Consider the following 19,095-nt stretch of genomic DNA (forward strand, 5'->3'; position numbering starts at 1 on the left):
CGCTTTCCTGAAATCATTTTGACATTCGTTCTCTCTAAGGGACAGGGTTTAGAATCGTTATATTAGGTTCGGAAACCGAATCTTCACCTTGTCTGAGACGTGTTCCTGCAGATAGAGGTTCAACATCCCCCCGACCCTGCGGTGGCGCGTTCCCCCTCCTCCGGCTCCAGGTTGGACCCCGGTCGTTTCTGTAAGCAGCGCTCCCACGCGGGACAGTCCTGAGAGGCTGCGGGTGGGACGTGGCCTCCTTGCTGCCTCCCGTTTAGACGTTGTGAGCACGAAGCCTTGGGCGCACTGACGGGCGGAGGTCCAGGGCAAACCCAAGCTGTTCTCCCAGTTAAGGCACCTGATCTTTCGCTTGCTGCCCTATGGATTTTATTTTCTCTTTGAAGCCCAGGGTTAACCATTCTGTGTTAATTCATTCTTTTATTTCTGGAAAGTTTAAAGAAAACACATTGAAATATTTGTCCTGGTCCGTGATCGTGTTTTGATCCACGAGTGTTAGAGTTCCCTGGCCTGTGAGGACCTGTGGCTGATGCCACGCGTGTTAGAATCCCAGGTCCCAACCCAACCCCAGCTGGCCCGAGAGCCTAGAGGCTGCCCTGGCGTTGGCTCCCGGTAGCTGCTCTGCTCCAGGTCTCTGCTCTCCGGGATGGGCCCCTTCTCTCAAGCTCAGCCTTGCATTCTGTGTCTTCCAGGGTGTTCCTGTCAGCAGGGGTGGAGTGGCGGGTAGAGGCGTCCACGTCACCTCAGCAAATGGGTTGTTTCCTTCTTTCACCCAGGGAGTGTTTCTCAGACTCTGGACACAAGAGGCCTCCACGGTGGCCCTGCCCAAGGGGAGTCTGCGGTCGTCAGAATCAAGGGGCAGGACACTCAGTGCCCCTAAGAGCCCGCAGGCAGCCACCCTCAGAGACCGGGAGCACACGGCTCCCACCTGCTTCCCAGCGTCTGGGGTAACCTCAGGCGGGCAGGCCTGTCCTCGCTGGGCCTGCAGCCCGTCCACACGCAGGCCTGGGGCTTCCCACCCTTTTCCAGTCTGGACCCCTCAGCGGGTGCTGCTGGTGCCCTCCCCAAGGGCCCCCAGCCCCATGTTCACCCGCAGCTGCCCCTCAGGCCGCCACAGCTCTCTGCTCCCCGGCCTGGAGCTTTCTCCAGGGCCGTCCAAGCTCAGGGCAGCTGAGTGCCGGCCCAGGGGCTGGTCAGCGAGGGTCTGGGCCTTTCCATCCCCTATGTGTGGACACGAGAACTCAGAACTAGAGGCTGGTTCTCGGGGAGGCGGTATGGGAACACCTGGCCTCTCGGGGGACTCAGGCCTGAGAGATTCTCAGAGAGGGGGCGGTCCGCCCATCTGGTTCTCGGGGCACCAGCTTAAGCCAGGCTCCGAGTCTCCCTCGGCCCTCACCGCCCCAAGGGGGGTCCCGTCCGGTCCCATCTCTGCAGTAACAAGACCCAACATTCTCCAGGCTGTGCACCCAGCCCAGGTCCTGCATCTGCAGCCCCCGGTGTGGCCAGGAGTGGCCACATGCCCAAGCCTGGGTAGGGAGAGTAAGGGGAAGCGCTGTGTCGGCTTCTGCATCTGCCCACAGCCTCGATGGCAGCAGCTCTGGCAGCCACCTTGGACCACGAGGTAACAATGAGGAAGGAAGCGCGTGCTGAAGATGAGGGGAGTCTGGGGTGTGGCGGGGGCCCCAAGCCACCCTGGGCTACCACCTCTGCACTGCTTCCCCGTAAGGGAGAAGGAAGTCTCTACCGCACTGTTCTAATTTCCTCTACCACAGGCCACAGAGTCACCCTCCGGAGAGATTATTTTTATCTCCAACACATATATATAAAGAAACATGCTCAGGAGGTGAAAGACATGCCCAAGTGGCAGGGCTGGGGTTTGAATCCCGTCCCAACAGAAGACAGTGACACCCGCCTCTGAGAGCTGCTGGAGGGGTCACAGGGCGCTGCATAGGAAGCCCGTGACCTGGGCCGGTCTGGAGGTGCCTGGTCAGTGGCCCGGCGTCACTGTCGCCCAGACCCCCAGCGGGTGGCTGAGGCCGAGCCCCCCCAAGGCCCATGTCTGACCCAGGCCACCGCCCCCTGGGCCGACAGTATCCGGACGGGGCAGACCCTTCTGGACACAGGAATCCAGCCAGTCCCTCCTCCCCAGCATGAAAGGCCAGCCACTCCTGCAGAAAAGAACTCAGGTTTATTTGTGGTAGAAACCGTGGTCTGAAAAAAACCTATTGGCAAATGTACAGTTTGCGTTCTGTTTGGGGTCCCCACCAGCTGCGGGACCCCCAGATCCCTGACCCGCATGCGTCGGGCTCCTAAGTGTTCACAGCTAATCTCAGGCCCCAGGTCCGAAGCCCCGCCAGAGGGCGTCCCATCTCCTGCTGCAACCACCCGCGTCCCAGCCTGTGCCCGGCCCTCCTCCCCTGCTGCTTCCTGCAGTGCAAAAACTAACCCAACCAAGACAAGCTCCCTAACACACAAAAACAAAGCAAAACAGTCACAAGAACCAGGGTTCTAAATTAGGTTTTCTCAGTGTCCTTTGTTATCACGACGCCTTGTTTCATGATGACCTCAAATATACATTATTTTCTTGCTATTATAAAATCTCTTCCTTATTATCCACAGATATATAATGGGAGCTTTGGAGGAAATAACTACCAACCTGTTTTTCCCTTAAAAAGCAGACAAGGCAAACCAAAACCAAAACGAAACGAAACAAGACCCTAAAACAACATCAGTAACAGAAACCAAAGCTTTTCCCACAACCGTAAACACGAAAGGCGCTGGCCGGCTGGTCTTCTCCCCTCCCGTCCCGGGCTCACAGCTGGGCCAGCTGCGCCGAGGTCACGTGCAAAGTGCTGGGTGCACCCTGACCAGGACTTGGGTCTGCTCTCTCCGTGGAAGATCCCTCCTTCCCCCGCTTTGCCCACCGCCCCCCAATACAATCCCGTGACCCTCATTTCCCAAAAGCCTTTGCGGGCTGCCTTGTCTCTCCTGCCTGCACACGCCCTCTCAGACCCCTCCTCATCTCCTCCCCACGCCAGGATGCTGCTGTGTTGAGCTGAGGCTGGAGATCGCAAGGCTGACCTCAGAGGAACCCCAGGGTGCAGTGTGGCCACCAGCGCCCACCCCGGCAGGGGCCAGCCTTGGCAACGCCCGACCTCGTGCAGCTGACCGAAGGGAAAGGGGGACCCGCGAAGCCCACGCTGCACCCGTAGCTTTGGCACGGAACTCGGAGGGGACAGCGTCACTGGGTCTCAGGCGGCATCCGGGCGGAGAGAAGAGGGTCCGGCCAAGCCAGCCAGAGGTCAAGGGCCAGGCGGGGTGCGGAGGGCGAGCTCGGGGGTGGAGCTTCCCCAAGAGCGCTGACCTCGGGCTGTGGCCGCAGGCCCTGTTTCGTGGGCTGCAAGAGCCCTTGGAAGGAAGACTTGCCGAGGGCTAGAACCGACATCTGTGCAAAGGCTGGGAAGACCCTCAGGGACCCCCCTGCAGGACACGGGACACCCAGAGGGCCCGCCTGCTTGGGGGCGGTGGCGGGGGGCCTCCTTCTGGAGAGGAAAGTGAACAGCAGAGACCAGGCCAGCGGAAAGTCCCCTCTGCTTCCCGCCCACGGGAGGGCTGGCAAACCATGTATCCACCCGGCAGCAGGACAGGACAGACACGCACCAAGGGCTCAGGGCAAAGGACAGTACCACTGACCGGGGAGCGGGGTCGGCAGCGTCAAGGTTCCCAAGGCTCCCCCCCCAGGGTCTCTGCACACCCCCGGTGCAGAGGGACAGCAGGGGGCCGGGGGGCCGCACAGGCCCCGGCGATGCTCCCTCCCTCTGTCCCCGAGCACAGCAGCCTGGCTCTGGGCCCTTCCGCCTCCCCCTGGGAGCAGCAGGGCGGAGGGTCCAGAGGCTGAGCAGAAGGGACCAAGGGGAAGGTCCCCAGCCCTCCCTGGGACAGCATATGCCATTCAAACCTAAGCTCCTGCAGGCCATCTCGACGGGACAAGGGCAAGGTGAGCTCTGGCCTCAGCTGTCGCCCAGAGCCTGGCTCGGGACGCCGCAGGCGCTCCCTCTACTCGGCCCTCCGGTGGTGAAGCCAAGCAGGGCTGGCCCCGATCTCCTGTATGTACAAGCGGCGTACCCAGGACAGGCCACCAAGGGCAGGCTGATGGTGGGACGGATCACACGTAGGGTTCTCAACACCCTCCCCATCCCCACGGGCTGTTGAAGACTGGAAGGTTGGCGGGCATTTCCCCTCTGAGTCTCAGAGCTGGAGACAGGCTTCAGCACCGGAGCGACTCTTCCAAGAAAATCGGCGAGTCCTGTCCGCGTTCTTGCTGTCACTGGATGCCCTCTTCTTCTACGTACGTTGAAGGAAACCAGCCAATCTGAGAAAGACGACAGACTCACGTTAAGAGTGTGTGAAGGGTGAGGGCAAGTGGAGGTCTGTGGAGGTGGGCGATTCTTTAAGAGGCTGGCGTCCTAAGAAAGGCCCACCCCCCAAGAGAGGCCCTGGAGAAGAGGCAGAGAGCCTAGCGGAGCCGAGGCCCAGGAGCAGGGGTGACCCTGAAATGCACCAGCCCAGAGCGGTTCAAGGCGACCTGCCCGCCAGCTAACTGCCCGGCAGCAAAAAATTAAATCCTCTCTGGAGGAAAATAACATCATCCAGGGCCTCTATGGTCTTTTATATGCAAGCTCGGCATTTAATCAGGAACAAGTGACAGAAACTAAGAGAAAATGCAGACAGCAGAAACCAGTCTACAGGTCATCCAGGTATTGGGTCATCCATCAGGAAACGTAAGTGGCTCTAACCTGTCTGCTTCAGAAAACTGATGAAAAAGCAGAAAATTGTCCAGAGAACTGAAATCAGAAATCAAATGGAAATCCTAAAACTGAAAAATGTAATGACTGAAGTTCAGAGCAGATTAGACAAAGCAGAAAAGAAGACTAATAAACTGGAAGAGAAGTCAATAAAAAGTAATGAGATGGAAAACCAGAGAAAATGGATGAAACACACATAAAACAGTAAAAATATTCTGTGGGCCATGGTGAACAAGATCTACCATCCATGTGAACAGATCCCCAGGAGAAAAGAGAGAAAACGGAGCAGATACACTATCTGAAGAAATTTCCAAAACTGATGTAGGACATCAAACCACACATTCAAAAAAATCTCTGCAAATCTCATACAGAATGAATACAGAGAAAACCATACATAGGCACAGTATAGTAAAACTGATGAAAAACAAAGACTTTTTTCCCATGGAGCCCAGTGGGGAGTCGTGCAGACACTTCCTCCAAAGGAATCACCATAAGAACGCTGATGGACTTTTTCTACAGAAATGATGGAAGCCTGGTGACTATGGAATGACATCCTCGAAGTGCTGAAATAAAAGATCTGCCAGCCTAGACTTCTAAACCCAGTAAAAAATACCCTTCAAAAATGAACTCAATAAAATGGCTCACAAAAAGGAAGCAGGTCTCATTGGAGAGATGACTGATTGCTGGGGGAAAGTGACCAAGCAGAGAAGAGAAAGCTCTTCCTTCCAGTAGAACTCCCACTAATAAGTGTATAAAAAAAGATAGAAAACCACTATTCTCCACCATGATAGAAATAACTGAATAGGCAAAATTCATCAATGAATGATAAAACTAGTAGGTGAAAGGTTGATGAGGAAGAGCCTGTTTATCTGATTTCAAAGTATTACCCTGCACATAACTTATCAATTACAGTAAATTCAGAGTGGAGAAACTTGTCAGACACCACCTTAACCAAGTGATCAGAGTTAATGTCACAATAATGGGGCAAACGATAAACTTCTTGAAAGGACCCTACAGCCACTGAAAAAGAGAAAACATCCCCATCGTGGTGTTCCCACCAAAAAATACAACCTCAGTCTAATCACGAAGAAATATCAAAGAAACCTAAATTGAGGGGTAGTCTACAAAAATAACTGGCCCATACTCTCCACACTGTCAAAGTCACGTAAGACAGAGAAAAGCTGAAGAACTGTCCCAGATTAAAGAGAGTTGAGGGTCATGCCAAGTAAATGCAATTCATGATCTAGGACCGGGGAAAATAACTAGAGAAGACACTATTGGGACAGTTGTGAAATCTGAATACAGACTGGGGAGTAGATAATTATAGCAAAGGGAAATGTCCTTGATCTTAAGAAATACACACTACGGTTCTTTAAGAGTAAAGCACTATGATTTCTGCAACTGATTTCCAAATGGTTTAGAGAAAAATAAGTGTACACACACACACACTTACAGAGAGAGAGAGAGAGAGAGAGAGAGAATGCAAATGAGAAACCAAACAAACAAACCATTCTTAATTGGTAAATTTGGGCATATGGGAGTTTTTGTAGGACTGCAACTTTTCTTTAAATTTGAAATTATATCAAAATAAATTACAAATATTTTATAATGAAAACATTTAAAAAAGAAAGTGAAAGAAAGATGCGTTCAGATCCAACAAAAACTGAGAATCTATAAGTAGCAGACTTGCACTAAAAATCATACTAAGAGGGAACTTCAGGCACCAGGAATTTGGTTTTGATTGTGTGTGTAACAATGCAGGAAGAAACGAGGAACCCTGGGAAAGGAAAAGAGGTAAGTCTAGATGAAAATTAACTGCTTAAAACAAAAATAATGTCTTATGGGGTTAAAAAATGTCAAATTAAGAAACATGACAACACCTGCCCAAAAGTTGGAAGGAAAATGAATACAGTCAAAGGGCGTCAGGTCCTTGCATTGTCTGGTAAGTGGTGAAAGTACTAATAATTTAAGGTGGTCTGTCAGAAATCAAAGTGTACATTGAACCTCTAAGGTAACCACTTAAGTAACAGGAAAAGAATGTGTAACTAACAAACGAAGCAAGGGGGGTGAGAAGTGGAATAGAAAAATTAATTAATCCGAAAGTCAGAAAGAAAGGACAACAAAGAAGGAATAGATGTGAAAAATAGAAAATAAACAGATAAACAGATAATGCATTTAAATCTAAATATCTCAGTAATTACATTAAATGTAAATGGACTACCTATACTAATCAAAAGGTCAAGACTGTCAGATCAGACTGGCTTGTAAAAGTCCATTTACAGTAAGATTTTATCATCTAACTATCTTAAATATAAGAATACAGCAAAGCTGAAAGTAATACAAGAAAGAAGAAAGTACGCCATGCAAAACACTAATCCCCTCAAAAAGCTGGTGTCTCGCAAACAGCAGGTAAAGCAGACTTCACAGCAAGAAGAACTGCGACATTTCCTAACAGGGTTAAAGTATCAACAACAGGAATCTCTAGCAACACTCCAAACCAGTGGTTCTAAAACTGAACTCTGCATCGAAATCACCTGGGAAACTGGCTGACATCGTGACTGGGGTGAGGGCCCAGCTCCAGGCGCCTCTTGGCACTTTTGAGAGCTAGCAGTCCCAGCCCTCTAGGTGGACTGCCTAGGACTCAGAGGCCTCACACTTCTGAAGGGCTGTCAGATGGCAAAAGGATCAGACCCAAGGGCCTCCAAGGCAGAGGCAGACCAGTTCCTTCCACCCGGCAACGGAATGGTAAGTGACGGGAGCCAAGACTGTGGGAAGCTGCAGCCCCTGCAAAAACTGGATGTTTCCTAATCAGTGCTTTGTGGAGCCCAGGCACCCTGTCGGGTGACTGCCAATGGAACTGGTCAAAGCCAGGGGGTCCAGACAGGGTACCAGGATAAGGAGCCATGGGGTTTCAGAATCGCAGGCTAGCTGGGGACACTGTGTGTCCCCTCCCATCTCACCAAGGTATAAACGGGGTCTTATGGGATGGCAGGAGCCCCGTGGGGACATCCCAGCCCTACTCTCAGTCCTGCAGCCTCCCGGCCTGCAAAGAGGGTTGGGTACGTGCAAGGGACTTAAAGACTGCACCCAACATCTGTCCCCTGCCGTTTCCACGACGGACCGTAGAATAGGACCAAGCACAGAAACAGCGTCACACAGGCCGGGGTCCAGATCTGAGCCAGGAAGTCGCTTCCTCACTGTGACCCTGGCTCACGGAACCTGGGGACACCCAACCTCCTGGGCACAGTCAGAGGGCACAGGGTCGGGGCAAGGTGGTGCTGCGGTGCCAGCCTGCCGGAGCCCCACCTTCCCGAGCACCACGGGGAGGCGGAGCCCCCGTGGGGCCCAGGACCCGGGGCCGGTCCCACTCACCCGGCCGTTGGTCTCGCCCTTCCACCAGCCCTGGTCCCCACCGATGCGGCTGTAGATCTTCACCACGTCGCCTTCTCGCAGCGAGAGCTCCCGCAGGTCCCGGGCAGCGAAGTTGTACCTGGCCACGGCCGTGCCGATGACGCGGGGCGTAAACACTGCTGGGGGGAGACGGGCGGCGTCACACAGCTGCCGGGCGGGGCCGCCAGGGCTGAGGGTCCTTCGGGCCGAGCTGGGTCTCTCCCCCGGGGCCCAGCCCTGTGCCCACAGAGGAGCCCATGGAGCGGAAAGGCTCTGGTGGGACAGACCAGGCTCCAATCCCAGGGCCCCTCGCTCCTCTGTGGGCGCCCCAACCTGTGGGCACGTGGCCCACCTGAGCTCCACCGTGATTAAGTCAGAGCCTCACCGCCCCACTGGGGGCCGTCACGGGCGGCGAGCGTGCCCGCGGGGATACGAGCGGGTGTCGGTGCTCTGTCACACTTCCCTCGGGGCCTTCCCCCGTGTGCCCAGGGCCTGGGCATCACATGGCCCGTGGACAGCTGAGTGCCCGCTGCCCAGCTCCCAGCCTGCAGTCTGACAAAGTGCCTGGAATTGGACCCCAGGGCACTGCTGCCCGACTTCCCTCGTGTCCCCAACTCCAGAGCCCAAACGAAACCAGAGAGCCGGTTGGACCAGCTTGGCCCGGGACCCAGGAGTCCTGACGGACAGATGACAATGGCCCGTGACGGGAGGGGCAGCACGTGTGGCTGCTGGGGAGGGCTCTGCCTCTGGCAGTAGAGGGCCGTGCGATCAAGGCCAGTCGAGACCTGTCCCCCTGCACCCAAGCCCCACAGGTCCTCCTTAGTGTCGCCGAGTGGGGCCCGCCCCGGGTCTGCTCCCACCTTCACCCCGAGGGGGTCGCCCAGCTGTTTGCTGCTGCCAGACGCAAAGCTCCCGGGGAGCAACGGGGGACAGTGGCTGATGAGCTGGAGAGGGGTCGTGGGGGTGAGCATGGCAGGGGTGAGGGCAGCGCCAGGCCGGACTGTGTCTGCAGGAGCCGCGGCAGCCCCACCCCCCCGCCCCGCCCCCCGCCGCTCCCCTCTGCACACCCCCGCCCCGCCCCGCCCAGGCTGCGGGCAGCTGCGGACACTTTCAGGCCGGGGCCGTGGCCCGCCAGGCAGCTGGCGGCAGGCCGGGCCCCCCACGCCCCGAGCAGCAGCGGTACCTGGCCAGAAGGGCACGGAGGAGCCCTGAGAAGCAAGGCTGAAGCCCTGAGGACTGAGAAAAGAAAAGTTGTAGGAAGCGCAGGAAGCTGCAAAGAGGCGAGAGAGACTGTGAAAGGGGCGCCGGGGAGCATCCACACGCCGTCCCAGGCGCGGTCCCAGGCGGCGGGGAGGGGGCCCAGGCCCCGCCCAGGGCACCAGGAGGGCAGCGGGACGGCGCGGGGGCCCTCGCTCCACCTCCTGCACCTGTTTCCTGGGCCACCTCCTCCCAGTGGGCGGGCTCACGCGAGGATACAGGAAACTACTCGTGCAGATCACAGCCCCTCGCCCGGCACACAGTAGGTGCTCACTAAAGGCCCGTCGTTCCTCTCCTGGCCTGCTCTGCCCCGGTGGGACCCGAGGTCCTGCGGGCCCCTGCAGCTGGAGGAAGTGGGGTGGCTGGCTCCGAGACAGAGCCCTGGGCCGGATGCCAAACACTCTGGGCCCAGCCTGCCCCTGCCCCCAGCTGGCCCCCATCTGCGCTATGGAGCCCCATCTGCAAACAGAGGTACTGGCTCTGGCTCCCTCGTAGCTGGGGTCCCTGGGCGGGGCGGGGGGGATGCTGGGGTACAGGGACGGATTTGAGGACAGAAGGGACCTGCCCTGTTCCCTCCCCACTCTGACCTCCAGGCAGAGGTATCGATCGGAGCAGCAGTTCATAGCTGGCGCCCCCCACCTGTCACATGGGGCCGCCTGGTACCCTGGCTCAGGAGGGCGCTGGTGAAGGGCCGGGGGGCCTGGGCCACTGCTCCCCGGGGTGGGAATAGGGAAGGGGCTCCTGGCCGAGGTCAGTGCAGCCCACCGGAAGCCTTCCGCGCACGGGCGTTACCTGGGGACCGGCTGGAGGCCCTAGAGGCCACGCGTTCCCGTGACTTGTAGGGGTACTTGAGCGTGGTGTCCAGCTGCTTGAAGCTCTCCTTGAGCGAGTGGCACTGGTAGTACTCTACCAACTCCTGCAAGACGCACACACTCACTGCTACCTCCGCCTCCAGGCAGTCCTCCCAGACGCCCTGCCCTCCCTCTCCCACCTCCCCAGGTTCTCACAGGGGACTCATCTCCTTGACCCCCGAAAACACCCCTCCTCCTCGCTGCCCCTCCTAGCACCCAAACTGGGGGCAGGGTGGTATCGCAAACTTTTGATCCTGCAATTTCTCTCCCAAAAGTTTCTAAGGGAAGAGTCAGGGAAGAAGGCCGGGATGGATGGACACAAACGCTCCCTGCAACACTCTTCGTAATGGAGAAAAACTCGAAACGCCCACACGTCCAACACCAGGGAAGCGCCTCGGGAAAATCCCAGCGTATCCACGTGACCGAACGCCACGTGGCTACACTGGGGCAGGAAGAGGGCGGCGCCCCTGGTGAGCATTCACTGTGTTGAGAGGTAAACTGAGAGCTGGGTCCAGTGTGGCCAGGGGCTTTGTTTGAAAAAGGAACCTATAGACCACACCTAGGCTCTCCTGAGAGGCGGTGGGGGCTCACCCTGAGACGAGAGCATCGGGTCTGGGGGCAGATCATGGATACTCTCTGTTTTACTGGGTGTGTTTCTGCAGCCGCAGTGGGCAGTCTAAGAGCTCAAATGCTCCAGTTAGATGTTCTCCGTGCACGTGTAATTTAGCAAAGAAACACCAGGTCCAACTTTAAAATCATTTTAAGAAGGACTATGCCTCTCGCGGCTTTCTGGCTGGGCTGGGACAGCTGGGGGTAGGGGCGTTGGAAGCGGATGGGCTGCGTGATGCTGGTGGCCCTACTGTGTCCGCCACGGGGTCTGGGGGACAGAAGCCTGACTCGGGGGCCTGCGACGAGGCCCTCCCTGTCCCAAGGTGCCCTACGATCCAGTTTCCCTGGATCTTTCCCACACTGGGAAGACTCTCCTCCCCGGGGAGAGGGGGACCCCTGCTGGGGACTCCTGCTGGGCCCGCAGGAGTGGGTGCAGGGGGCCCTCCTCCTCGGTGCGGCTGCGGTGGGGGACCTGGGCCCTCCTCCCGCCTCGGGGACGGGCCGGCGGGAGCTGCGGGATCACATACTGAGAGGCTTTCAAATTTCTTGGCTTCGGTGATGTGCACCCAGCTGTCCTTCTCCACCACCTTGATGTGTTTCACCTCGTCGTTGAATCTGGGCAGAGCACACGGGAGCGCCGGTCACTGCGCGAGCCACACGGCCCCCGGCCCCCCAGGGGTCCAGGCTTATTGTATGTTTGCTGAGCGAAGACCCCGGCCCTCGGCCCCCACCTCCTGCTCCTACGGCTGCAACCTCTCTCCCCGCCCCGGCCGGGGCCTGTCTCCTACCGCTTGTCTATCCATCCAGCAGGCCACCCGTCTGAAGCCCAAACTCCCGGGTCAGCCAAGGCCTCAGGTCCCGAAGCTCCCCATCTCTCCTCCATCCAGCGCCGCTGTGATGTCCTGCCCCGGATTCCGCCTGTTCTCTGCACTGGGGACGTCCCCCTCCCCATTCCCCCATCACCTGGTGAGGCTTTCACAGCATGGTTTGTAAGTCAGAGGTCTGACCTTGGCCTGTGAGGCCCGAAGGGAGCACCCTCACCCCAGCTGTGACACCAGCTCCTAAGGTTCTCCTCCTCTGCACCCTCACCCCAGCTGGCCGGAGGAGCTCTTCCTGAGACACGCCAGGCACAAGCCTGCCATGCCCTGGCACTGGCTGTCCCCTCAGCCCAGAACGCTCACCCTCCTGCCACCCTCACGACCCTGCCTTGTGTCCAGGTCTCAGTTCAAATGTGGCCTCATTGGAGAGCGCGCACCCCTGGCCTCCGAATCACAAAGCCACACAACGACATCACAAGTAAAGAAAACGACACGCCAACGTCCCCTATGACGACGGAGGCACGAATCCTCAACGCACTCCCTCCATATGCACATCTCTACACACCAACGTATAAAGAGGCCTTTACACCACGACCAAATGGGACACTCCAGGAATGCAAGGTTGGTTTAACATCCGGAAACCAGTTAATGGAATAAACAGCTGTTATATAAGCAAACGCCCAGCTGGCCAGCCTCCTCTCCCGTGGGGCCTTGGAGAACACCCACCACTCTGTTTCTCCTGGATTCAAAGTGAGCTGAGTGTGCGCAGCCCCACCCCAGCTCCTTGGACAAGACCCGTCTGAGCCCCACTCCAGAATCCTGCAGGCCAGGCACCCCGAAGGTGCTCCACGAATTCCTATCAGGCGAGACACGTCTCTGCCACTTCACTGCTGGGTGCTGCCCCAGCCTCTGCCACAGGCCTGCCAGCACGCCTCACACGCCACTCATCTCCCAGGGCCCTACTGAGACTCTCACTGCGGGAGGCCCCACCTGCACTGGGTCACACACCTTACGATGCTCCCACCACCCACGGCGGGTACGGCTGATCTCTGCTTGAGAGCAAGTCCTATGTACCAGGCGACCCAGGTTGTTGTGTCCAGCTGACATTCACTAGACGTCTGTCACTTTCAAGGCTGCAGGTGTCCTTCGGTTTTTGTATTTTAGAAAAGCCAGTGCATTTGTTTCAGGCCCAGACATTAGTGGGGCCTCTTGGAAAGCCCGTGGGGACCGTGGCAGTTTGTCCACCTGGGTGGGGGTCTCGTCCTCAGTTCTGGCTCCTCCTAGCTGCCCAGATCCCGACCCCTCCAGCTTTCCCACCCCAGGGGTCCTCCAACAGCCGTTCTGTACAGTGGGACCCTGTCCTGGATGACCAGGGCATGACCACCTGCAGCCTCCCAGTAATGCAAGCAGGGGATGGGGATACGTTCACGCACGTGCACACGCACAGGCACGCTGGCCAGCAGCACGTGCTCAGGCCGGGACCCGCACCCTGCTGCTGGGGCGCTCATGCCCTCGGCCCCCACTGGGCACAGATGCAGAGGAAGCTGATGCAGGTGGCGGGAGAACAAAAGCTGAGATGGAAAGATGGGAGTGGGCTGCGTGCTCAGGACCTGGGTGCGGCCCACTGAGCCCGGCTCCCGTCTGCCCCTAATGGCCAGAGGCGCTCCTGCATCTCCTACCGATAGGGCCTCTCTGCTCCCTCGCGTTGGCTTCTGTGACTCGATACCAGAAGCACCCAGGCGGTGACTCTGTGGCTGTCCGGTGGCCCGGTCGCTGGGCCTGCCCCACCCCCCACCCAGCACCCACCCAGCAGACCCGAGGGGGCCTTCCCTGGATACAGGTCACCCTGCTGGGGGCTCTTGACCCCATCAAGGTCACGGCAAACAAGAACCCTCTATTCACCGGCCTGAGACTCCTGTCCAGTGTGTGTCCTATGCCGATGGTGACCAACGACCAATCAGATTCTGTCTCTTGAAGAGGAGACAGAAGACCCACAAGGGGGCAGAGTCTGAGCAGGGTGACCCCAGCCCAAAGGCCACGGGCTGGAGCCCCGAGCTGGCAGCAGCGTGACTGTCCGTGTTCTCCAAGGCCACCTGCGGGGCCGCTGGAAGTCCCCGACCTCTCACCACAGGCCTGTCCCCATCCCTGAGCTCCTCTGGTCCCCGCCACCTGAAAAACGCCGGACCAAGCCCACGGGGCGGCTTCGGGCAAGGCCGACGGCAGGCGGGATCACTCACGCTTGTCCCGGGCCAGGTGCATTGTGCAGACCCGCTGACGCCCTTGCATCTCCAAAGTGCCCTGGCGTGGGCAACGCATCCCAAGGCCACACCCAACAAGCCCAGAATCCGGAGGGGATGTGGGCTCCTTGGCTCAGAACGGCATGAGGGGAGGGTCTCTCTGAGCCCCAGCCTCCACGTACTTGATGCTTATGGCAAAGCGCTCGGCCTCCGCCGGCCGCTCCCTGATTAGGTAGGTCCCGCTGGCGTGGGATTTGAGCAGGTTGTCGGTCTGCTGCCGTTCCATGTTGCCGGCAAACCTGGAGCAGAGGAGGAAACGGGGCTGTTCACTGACACGTCTCTAATCGGCTGAAGAGCCTCTTGGGACGTGAGGCCACGCCCCCAGGAGGAGGGGCGAGAAGTGGGCGGGGTCTGGAGGAGACGCGCGGGGCGGGGCATCCGCGTGCCGGCTCACAGCCCGCACCGGGAAGGTGGTTGGGGGAGAGACGAGGACCCCAAACAGGCCCCAGGCACTCCACCGCGGCCTCCACCCTCCAGAACCTTGGGCCTGCAGGAGGCGTTCAGGGTAACGAGGCATTAGATCAAACTTCCTTTCCAAGTTGTCATTGTTTAATAAGCAGCGATAAACACAAACTGCTCACGTGGGGTTTTGTTTTGTGTCCTAACATACTGGAGACCATCAGCATCTCCATGGGTGGGTTTCCGACACACTGACTGAAAGCTTTTCTCGCCAGCTCTATGGAAATGAAGCCCACCCCAACCCCCAACCTCAAGAACAAAGCCTGACCCCATTTGCACCCTGTCGGGCTGAATTGGGACTTTTGTAAACAGATTCATTAGAAAATTAAAGTTCTGTGCATTACCCCATCAAGTGAAAATCACAGCTTAAGTCCTCCACCCTCCACATTAGACCCAAATGCAGGGTGAACAGTTTACTGGAACAGACCCAGGGGTCTCAGAGACCCAGATGGGGTGGCGCCGGGGAGGCCAGGGGCACCGAGGGTGCAGGCATGTCACACCACTGGGCACAGGGGTCCCGGGTTGGCTTCAGGGATCAACCCCAAACCGAAAACCACAAGGGCAGACCCTCCCGGGGTCGAGCGGCCCGCTGCTCTGGGGCTGCCACAGGGCGAGCTTCTGCAGGGCCACGGTCACTGAAGGGCAGTCATTCTTCCAGGCAGCCGGTGAGCCAGGCGGCAGAGTGATAAAAGCTGGCCCTGAGGCCAACCTGCATCTGAGACTCGTACCTACCGGGTCACCTCCACGTTTTATTCATCAAACAGCCCCACTGCTCTCATCAAGCCCGTATGAGCAGATACAATTATAATTTTGGCCTTAAATATACCTCCTTCTATATACTGGTATTTTAGACAAAGCTCAAGTAAGATCACATTTTAAAAAGGGCTTCGTTCTCCCAAATGTTAGAACCTGATGATCTGTTTATAGACGGGGAAACAGCGGCCTCGGGGTAGAGAAGACTCCCCCGGGCTCCCAGCGATTCAGAGTGGAGAAGGGGAGAAGCGGGCGGCGTGCAGCCCGGCTCAGCCGCCCTGGAGACACGAGAGGCAGCCTGGGGCCCCCGCTGATCCACTCACCAGGGGTATGCGGTGTAGTCCATATCCCGGGACGGCGGCCGGCTGATGGGCGGCTGGCAGGAGAGAACATTTGGGTTGGTGTATCCCCAGGGACTGTCCACAGAGCAGGGCCCAGCGACGTCCTATCATCAATGACCCCGGGAGCCCAGCACTGGCTACCAGGACGTCTGTGGACTTAGGCCCAGAGCCACTGGCCTGGGAGGTCCCTGAGGGCAGCAGCCAGGACTCACCATCTCTGTCTGAGTAGATGCTCAGTGGGTCTGATCGAATGAATGATTGATTGACTGACCGAATGAATGAATATATAGCATCCAGCTAACAGTGCAGTGTAAGGGGAAAGAGAGCAACCTGAAGGCGGCTACGACTGCTCAGCAGTGGACAGGAGCACACCCTATACCTCGCGTCCTCTGCAGCAGACGGGCCGCAGCCCCAAGGACAGGCATTGGGCCGGCAGCAGCGCGCTCTGCAGGTGGAGAGCCGCGTCTGCAGCAAACCTCGCGGCTCTCCAGACCCCGCGCTGCGCCCTCGCTGGCCTGGCCTCCCCTCACTGGGCCACAGGCTGGGAAGAGCCTCCTAGACTACCTGTCCCTTCCCCACCCCATTCACCATGCAGATGGGGAAACTGAGGGCCAGGGTTGGGAAGGGACCCTGAGGGACCCCCTGCCCCCCCGCAGGCCACCCAGTGAGTTAGTGACATTTTCTTCCTCTGCTGTCTGGTCCCTTCGACCTGCCAGCAAAGCCTGTCCTAAAATGCTTTCTCCTTCGACTGGGCAATGGCCTGCACAGAAGCACAGGCTGGGCGGTGGGGCCAGAGGCCGGGCAGGGCCCGGTAGGTGGACCGGGGCTCCCAGGGGGTCGGGCACCTGCCTGCTGCTCCTTCGGGAGAAGTTTCACTCTCTCACTTTTAGCTCTTTCTGGGGTGTGTGTGGGTGATGCAAGCTCAATGCCTTTTGTAACGGAGCAGAATCTGCGCCACAGAACTCAGATGCAAGAAATGCCATACTGCCTCTTTTCTAAACATCATAACATCCTAGCTCTGAGTCCTTATGTTCGAGGGAGAAGACTTATACAGTCCCTCCAGTGTGGAGAAAGGCGGCTGGTCTTTGGTCCATTGCACCTGCTGCAGAGACGCCCATTTCAGTGTTTTTAAAACAGCCAAGCCCTCCCAAGAGGAGGGATCCCCTGCCCGTTGGCCCTTCATCCCAGCTCCGGGGCGTCCTGAGTGAGGAGGCAGCTCTCAGCACCCACGGCACCCTGGCCACCATGCTCCAGAAGCTTCCACGGGAAGTACTCACCCTTCCATCCACTGGACAGGGCTTCACAGACGAGCTAGGGAAGTAACCTGACTTCCTGGTTTGCACCAACCGACCCTGGGAGAGGACAGATGGTCAGGGCCGGCGGGGCCTGGCCTGGCCAGTGGTGGGGGGAGGGGGGATTGTAGTGTGCACTGAGCCTGCCCTGAGGAAGACGAGGGGAGTCCCTGAGAAGCCCATCACAGCACCACCTTCCTGCTGTGACCTCAGCTGACCTCATCACCGTTTGGGGCGCCCTCACTTCACAGATGAGGACACGCTGAGGCCCAGAGAAGTTACACGGCTTTTGCTCAGCGCTGGGACCAGAGCCCCCTCTCCTGGCTGCCGTTTCCTCTTAGCCACACCGGCCCTTCCCAAACTGTGAGGGGCGTGTGGACCTGGACCTGATAAAACACAGCACAGCGTGGGAGGGCCTGGGGGGCGACTGTTCACTCTCTCCGTTCGCTCTGCCTGGAAGACCCTCCCAAGGCCTTCCCGGCCCCCACTTTCACATCAGCAAAGTGTCTCTGCAAGGCCACCCAAACCTGATGGCCCTGGCGACAGCTAGGGAGGGGAACTGGGTGGCTGGGGTCAGCGCGGGGCAGACGCTGTACTGCAGACACCTTCTCAGCTCCTGAATCTCCAGTTACATGAGGCCGAGTCTGGTGCGATAAGTTCGTAAGTAAGTACGTGCTGACAAGGACCACCACACAACAACGACGACGGCAGTAACAGTACTTGGACACTTGAACACACGCACTGTAGCATCAGCTCTAAGCAGGTCGCCCTGGTCACCCAGCCTGGGCAAGTGCCCCAGTTTCCTGCGGTACCACATAGACCCCGTGGACGGGGGCGATCTCAGGGCAGCACCAATGGCTCCCCTTTCTCAGGCCTTATAATCAGAAGAGCAGGTTTCATGGCTCAGAGCCGTAAACCATCACAGACCTGTGATCACGGACCTGTGTCCGTGTTTGGGCCTCCTGGGGCAGGGCGGTGGGCGGGTCTCGGTCATGCTGCACCCCCAATGCTGAGCAAGGTGGTGCTGGCCTGAACTGGGGCAGGTGGGGAGCAGGGTGGGCGCGGCATGGCCTGGGCGGGGCCTGGGGTGTGTGTGTGCAGGACATAACCCAGGCAGGAGGCAGACAGGGAAAGGGCTTGGACGCCAGGAGGACGATCTCTACGGTGAGGGGATGCTGCACTCCCTACCCCCTCAAGGCAAACACCCCAAGACCCGGGCCCTGCTAACAGCCCACTCCTCTCGACCCTGATGGTCTCGCACCCCAAACCCACCCCTGCCTGGAAATGCAGGACCCTCTGCCGCTACCCTGGGGAGAGGGGAGGGGGTAGCCGGGGGCCCGAGACCCTCCCAGGTCCAGGACCCACCTCCCACCACTGAGACTCAGGGTCGCCTCTCAGTAGCTCAATCACATCACCCGTCTGGAAGGTCAGCACCGGCTTCCCGGGGGGAGCAGGGTTGCCATGGTAATTCTGCACGGCCACCATCTTGGGACCTGTGAAGGCCAGGGCAGGAGAGGGCGAGGCTCGGTGGCTACGTCCTGGTGGCAGCCCACCCCAGGCTGACCTTGACCTCCCCGGCCTTCTCAGACCTCTCAGGGCTCTTGGAAGCGGGCCATGGGCCTGTATCGCCCCTCCCTAAATTCTTCCCGTAAGGCCCCCACGTCCCTTTGTTACGTATCATAAGTAAACTATTTATGAGATTAACAGATTCAGGGTATCACTGCAGTAACGGCAACTTATTTTTAAAGAGCGCTTTCTGTGCCGTCATCCAAACACCTTTCGAATCTGTGACTGAGAGTCAGCACATGGAGTAGGAGACGGGGCATCCATCCTGTTAGAGGTGGGGGCCGGGTCAGCGACCTGCCAAGGCCACACGGCCACTCCGGGGCAGCCCTGGGCTGATGGGGGGGACCCGCCTGAGCCCCCCCAAAACTTGTAGGCCTCTCCTAGACCGTGCCCTGCTCTGACCGGCCCAGCCCTGCAGGGGCCGCGTCTGCCAGGCCTGGTTCCTGAAGCTGGTGCCCCAGAGGCAGCAGCATGGTTTTTGTTTTCTGTTTTCATGATTAGGTTGGACTCTGTCCGCAGCTCGGGCTGCCTCATACCTGGTGCCTTCAGTTCTCCTGCTACCCAACGCAGAGCAAGGGGGACGTGGGGGGACGGAGAAAATGATAAAGCGACAGCAGCAGTGTCCCAGAGTCTGCTCTGCTCGGGGTCTCC

General features: G+C 58.2%; 1 protein-coding gene across 3 annotated transcripts in view; it reads right to left on the bottom strand.

Annotated features, from left to right (window-relative positions):
- Window positions 1-4,186: 4,186 nt before the first annotated feature.
- Window positions 4,187-19,095, bottom strand: part of VAV2 (vav guanine nucleotide exchange factor 2) — a 176,850-nt gene continuing 161,941 nt past the window's right edge. For 2 of the 3 annotated variants that reach the window (XM_060153933.1, XM_060153934.1), the window contains 9 exons: window positions 18,244-18,371; window positions 16,864-16,938; window positions 15,569-15,621; window positions 14,156-14,272; window positions 11,446-11,533; window positions 10,251-10,374; window positions 9,385-9,471; window positions 8,184-8,338; window positions 4,187-4,378 (listed from right to left, as the gene is read on the bottom strand). In XM_060153933.1, the coding sequence (XP_060009916.1) occupies window positions 4,331-4,378; window positions 8,184-8,338; window positions 9,385-9,471; window positions 10,251-10,374; window positions 11,446-11,533; window positions 14,156-14,272; window positions 15,569-15,621; window positions 16,864-16,938; window positions 18,244-18,371 (875 nt within the window). In that variant the 3' untranslated portion in view covers window positions 4,187-4,330. The remainder of the gene's footprint in view (window positions 4,379-8,183; window positions 8,339-9,384; window positions 9,472-10,250; window positions 10,375-11,445; window positions 11,534-14,155; window positions 14,273-15,568; window positions 15,622-16,863; window positions 16,939-18,243; window positions 18,372-19,095) is intronic. The other variant, XM_060153935.1, reaches the window with a different exon arrangement.

The sequence above is a fragment of the Lagenorhynchus albirostris genome, chromosome 7 (assembly GCF_949774975.1).
Source record: "Lagenorhynchus albirostris chromosome 7, mLagAlb1.1, whole genome shotgun sequence".
Lineage (NCBI taxonomy): Eukaryota > Metazoa > Chordata > Mammalia > Artiodactyla > Delphinidae > Lagenorhynchus > Lagenorhynchus albirostris.